The sequence below is a fragment of the Epinephelus moara genome, chromosome 10, assembly GCF_006386435.1.
Source record: "Epinephelus moara isolate mb chromosome 10, YSFRI_EMoa_1.0, whole genome shotgun sequence".
NCBI lineage: Eukaryota > Metazoa > Chordata > Actinopteri > Perciformes > Serranidae > Epinephelus > Epinephelus moara.
This window is the reverse complement of record NC_065515.1, coordinates 25506340-25512339: the sequence shown is the minus strand read 5'-3', so window position 1 is coordinate 25512339 and position 6000 is coordinate 25506340. Positions and strand designations below refer to the sequence as shown.

Sequence of the window (6000 nt, the reverse complement as noted above, 5' to 3'; positions counted from 1 at the left end):
GGATGTTTTTTTTTCAAATTCTTTGTTGTTATCTGCATATAAAGGCACAGTCCCACATACTGATGGTGTTGCTTGCAGAAAAGCTCTAAAGTGATCCTATAGCATCATAACAACTAAAGGCCCTGTTCACAGCAAGCTCAATTCAAGATGATAAAAAGAAAAGACACTAAGAGTTACTGGGATTAATGGAATATTTTGATGGCCATGGAAGCATTATAAAGATTATTTTTATGGGCTTTAGGGCCTTTACTGACAGGTTGGTCAGAGGTGTGAAGGGGAGAGAGGGGAGACGACACGCAGCAGGGGGCCGTAGGCTGGAATTGAGCACACAGCCACTGCAGCAAGGACCTTACCTTTGCACATGGGGTGCCTGCTCTACCCACTGATCCACTGGTCACCCTTGTGGAAGCATTTTAATTTAATTAGTTCAATTTTAATTTTCTTTATTTGTCAAGCCACACAATCAGGCAATTGGCAGTTGAAATGTAACTCTCTGTATCCCCGTCTTTTATACTCAAACATCACTCACGTGCATTAAATGAGAGGGGTAGCGCAGGATCAGCCATGGTACAGTGCTTCTGGAGCAGTTTGGGGGTTTGGTGCCTTGCTCAAGGACACAGAAGGCAAACTGACACCATTCCTGCTGCCTGTCCACACTCCATACTTGATCAGTATGGGCACTTAAAATGGCGACCCTCTAATTCCCAAGCCAAATTCCCACAGACAAAGCTAGTGCTGCCCCAAAACAGTAGCTTCACTGACTGGGAATCGAACCCAAACTGTGGTGGCGAGAGCATTAAATCCTGACCAGTTGTCTCACTGTATAAAACAACCCTTTTTTGCATATTAGGCCATACAAAATTGTAAATTATTATATACCTACAAAGAAAGGCTTTGGACCACTTTAACCATCAATGACTTATATGGCACAGTGGTCATGGCCTCTGTATTAATTTGTGGGAATGTAGGGTTTTTTGCAAATTGGGGGAAGCAACTCACAGATGGAGGGCATTGGCTGGTTCCAGCATTTTTAGACTCATACTGAAATGTAAATGCAGGTATGTCCAACCTGGGGGAGGGCTGGAAGAGGGATCCCTCCTCTGTTGAGGGTTATCCATTTCAGAATCAGAAATACTTTCTACTTACAGAAATATTTTCCCCTATCAAGTTTTTTTTAGATTGAGGTTTTCCTTATCGTACACTATGCTCTAGCCTACTGTAAAATTTGTATTCTTTGGTTGTGTAATTAAAATGGACTTGCCTTTTAAACCAGGAATTCTGTGGCCATTAGAACTGTATTCCTTGCAATGTGAAGGATTTGAAACTGCAGTCAGGTCGTCATGTTTGGAAACAGACTTTACAGTTAACTTGATACATAAAATGTAAAGGTATCCACATTTTGCAGGCATTTTACTTCACTTTGCATACTTCCTTTTTACTGCTTGGTTAAAACTTGTTCAAAGGGGGAGGTGATAGTGGTAGGGTGCGTTGAGGGGCCCTGAATTCATGGATTTTCTCGGATTTTCTAATATCCTTACCATGGTTCTGCTGAATGCTGCACATATGAAACTACTTTTTATGGTCTGTCGTTGACATTTGGGCAGGTCGATTCAAAGTAATAACTTTCCGTATCGAATTTGAGTGATTAGAGAGTCACGCAACGCCGCCCTTTTCCTTTTAGCTCTTTTCCCAGCAGCACTTGAAGGCGCCATGAAACCCTGATCCATTGATCCAGAGATCCAGGCGCCGGTAGGACTCTCGTGTTTCCACGCCTCCCACTTTCACCCCCATTGTGGTGAATCTCCGGCTCACACACACTTTGCCAGACTTCCAGGAGTTGGGACGACTGACCGAAGCCGGAACACCAACAACATTAAAGAAATAAAAAACGTGTCTCCTTCCACGCATGGATCTATTTTCTTCTCGTGAGGGTTTTCCGGGAGCTGCGATGGTTTGCTCTGCTGTGAATGTTGGAGACTTGTACCGGAGAGACACGGCACACGTCCTCTACGCTGCAAAGTTGTAAAAGTAGTTTCCCTTGAAGTTTTTTCTTTCCGCCACCAGTTCAGACTCGGTGTTTCTCCAGCCTTGTAGACCCACAGCCATCATGGCGAGGCGGACCGGGGACAAACCTCTGTGTTTGACGCCGACTACGCGCGCTGCTTTCCGGGATAAACACCTCCGCGGTCACTGGAGCTTGTTGGCTTTTTCTTGGAGCTTCGTTTTAATCTGCTCGGCTCTTTCTTGTGGATATTGTGAAGCCGAGACGGAGTTTTCCATCCTGGAAGAAGCGCAAGTTTTGGCCGACCAGATGAAAAAGCTGTCCTCTCAGGAGCTGGGAGTCTTTACTATGCAGGTAAACGTGGAGGAGAAGTGTTTTACTGTGCCTTTGCTTGGGTTAAACTGAGATATGCCTGTGCCACATGGAGCTGGTTAAAAGCTCCAAACTGGCACAAATACAGGAAAAACAGGGAAATAATGTAATAACCATAGGGAAACTTTGTTGACAGAAATGTTGCAGTGTTACGAAACAATAAGTTCTTTGGTCGCAGAGCAACAACAGGCGCTTTGAAGTTGGGACGCATTTATCTGGGACATCAACACGCTGGAGGTTTGGTGCTCAGGGCGGCTTGTGTTTCACCTTTTATTATTTCCTAATCTGCTGAAAAAGACCAATTTATTCAAACCTCAACCATTTCATCACATCCTGTGTGTGTGTGTGTGTGTGTGTGTGCGTGTGCTGAAAAGGTGAATCAACTGTCACCTACGTTGATTATACACATGAAACAATTCATAGTGGATTGGCCCCCATCCAGAGCCATTAAACTATGCCTGGTTACAAAGATACACACATGCCATTGTGCAGGTAATAAAACAAGGTGGTTGTATTTTAACGTGCCTTCCAGTGTGTCTGAGAATCTGTGCTTTTGTAGGTCTCCTCAACATCAAATAACAGGAATATAAATCCATTTTTATCTGAGCTGGCTGCAGCTCACAAACCCAAAGGAAAATCAGCTGATGCTGCTCATGATTAAATACTAACAATACATCAGATTTAGTGAGCACATCATGTGGATGGAAACACATTGTCTCCATCAGGGCTGCAGTTAACTACTATTGTCATTGTCAGTGAAGATATTGATGCTTTTTTTGGAATACTTGATGAATAAACTAGTGAAAAATGCACATCATGAGTTGCCAGAGCTCCAGATGCTTATTTTCAACCAGCAGTCCAAAACCCCAAAAGATAGCGAGATTACAATGATACAGAAATGAGAAAAGCAGCAAAGAGAAGCTGTTACCTGTGATTTCCTTTTTCTTAAATTATGACCATAATCGAAATTGTTGTAGATTAATTTTCTGTCATCGACTAATTGAGTCATTGTTACAGCTCTGATTGCTGCTGACAGGATTTTTGTGTCCTTTTTTTCGTCCATGTCTGAGACATAACACCCATTTTTCTAGCTAGTAGTAACCCCATTGTGTCCATGTCAAGAAATCTTGACCGATCACTGATTTTACAGCTGAAATGGTCAATCATTCATCAATTTAAGAAGCAGATATGCTGAAACTAAATTTTATAGCTTATAAAATGTAAATGTTTGCTGGTTTTCCTAATGATAGTAACAGCAAATCATTTAGTTTTGAAACAAACTGCATTAGATCTGAAATGATAAGTCAGTGAATCGATTAGTTGGTCGACAGAAAATGAAGCGACAAATATTTTGAAAATAAAATGTATTTTTATTTATAAAAAAAAAAAAAAAAAGCCAAACACTCCTGCGTTCCACCTTTTCATTTCTGAGGATTTGCCGTTCATGTTTGTCTGATTTGATAATGAACTGGAAGCTTTTGATTTTCGATTGTCGGTCGAACAGACAGTAGACATTTTTCACTCTTTTCTGGCATTTTTTAAACAAAATTATTAATCAAGAACATAATCATATTAATCGATAATGAATATAATCATTTGCTGCTTCCCTGATTTATTCTGAACACAGCGAAAACACTACTTTGCCACGTCCATGCGTGCAGATCTGCGTCGAGTCACCAAATGGCAGGAGGTGCAGGGTGCAGTGCCGGCTGCTGCAGGGTGCGAAGGGGGGTGTTTAGCACTTCACAGGCAGAGGAGCTCACAGGCCCTGAACACAGAGGCGAGGCAGCGGGGGGGCCCTGCCCCCAAATGGTGTTTCATCTTCTCTGCTTCCACACTGAGCCGCCTTCATCCCGGCTCTGGGAGTCGCCTTTGAGGGCTTCCTCTGATCCCCCTGGATCCGCCTTTTGTCACCACTCATCCTTCCTTGAGCTCCAGTTTGTGTCTCATTCCTGTCCCTCCCATCATTCTCTCTGCTGTTTGTGCAGTCTGTCTTTTTATGCTCTGTATTATTTTTGTTTTCTGCCCTTGCTGGTGCGTACAGTCAAAATAATCACCCATCTTTATTTCTCAAATCAGAGTAAACTTGTCCCATCAGCTGCAAAGATGTAAGTAATGCAGAATCATTTTGGCTTTTCTCACTCACTTTATTTTTAATGACGCCATTTCAGATTATTTATGAAGGCGTGGATCCGGCATCATCTCCCCATATCGTGGGAAAACAGCTTTGAGGCACTCATGTTGTTGTACAAGCTGTGAAAATCTGACTTGGCATGAAGCTAATGTGAGTTTGATTGAAGCGGTGCATTTCATGGATTTGTCAGAGTGGTTTTCTCCCCCGAATGTGAGAGATGTGCATCCAGTAAAAATAGTCCGCATCTGCCCGTGAAAACAACTGCAGCAATCTGTCGGCCATGCTGTCTGTGTGGACACCTGCTCGGATGCTCAGATGTGGCCTGACTGGCCGTCTGCAGGTGTGTCCGTTGGACTAGATTTCACTTAATCTTTCGGTGTCTTTGGCATTTTGTCCTGCGCAGTTAAGAAGGCAGTGATTTTCCACACTGATTTTCCCCCCTAAAATTAGTTTGTTTTTAAGCGCATCATTAATCTCATGATTTCTGGTGTCACAGCTGACATTCATTATCAGTCTAAGACATTTTTGTGTTTCCTTTTTTTGGCATCGACATGCAACAGTTAATGTTCTACTGTTTCAGATCTGAAAGGTTTTGTTATCAAGCAAGCATCTCGGTTAAAAACGTAACTCTACCTCTCTCCGCTCCACCCCTCATTCTCTGGCAGATGTGTAATTTGAGGCTTTCCTTGTCAGTGCTTCTGAGTCACTGGGTCAACCTTGTTCAATCTGTCATTGAGTTACTTAATTATCAGGGGACGTGAGGGCGTACAGTCGACACAGTGTTTAAGCTGACAGGTCAACTTTCAGAGGATGTTCTTCTCTCAGATATGGTGTGAAAGCAGTTCCCTGGGAAGTTTAAATGTTTTTATTTTTAAGGTTTTCTGCTTCAGTCTACTCCACTAAGGTTTATCCATTTTTGTAAATTTCATTAGGCTATGCAACTACAAACTGTAAAGTTTGCTGTAACGCTGCTTGATTAATGATTGATTAATAGTGTAGTGAGTCAAAAATATGGATTTATAGATTAGAACCTGACTGATATATCAGTGGGCCGATATTGGCCTATCACAGGTATATATCGGTATTGGTGTATGTTGTCCAACACACACTGATATGAAAAAGGATAATGCAGAAAAAATGCCTAATTATGAAATTCCCATTAAAGTTTTCTGTTTCAATGCTCTGATATCATTTTGTACATAAGTGAAACAGTTGACAGTTAAGGTTATTGTTAAACTGTAAATTTCCCGCCTATTACATGTCATCGCCAGAAGTGTTTGATAACCATATTTGAGGGATAAAAACAGAAAAATATTGGGATTAGAATCTGTCAGAAAAATTCAGTATCAATCCGACTCTACCATCCATATGGTTAAAGTATTTGAAACGATTTAAATACAGATTTTCTGCTGCACTGATACCTCACTATACTTTCTTGCCCTCTCTTCTCTCTGACAGCAAGTTCACACACACACACACACACACACATACA

General features: G+C 41.9%; 1 protein-coding gene across 1 annotated transcript in view; it reads left to right on the top strand.

The window, feature by feature from the left end:
* The first annotated feature begins 1800 nt into the window (after positions 1–1800).
* cachd1 (cache domain containing 1) overlaps positions 1801–6000 on the top strand; it is a 113331-nt gene continuing 109131 nt past the window's right edge. Inside the window, exon 1 of the mRNA XM_050055506.1 lies at positions 1801–2356. Coding sequence (XP_049911463.1) covers positions 2108–2356 — 249 coding nt within the window. The 5' untranslated portion in view covers positions 1801–2107. The remainder of the gene's footprint in view (positions 2357–6000) is intronic.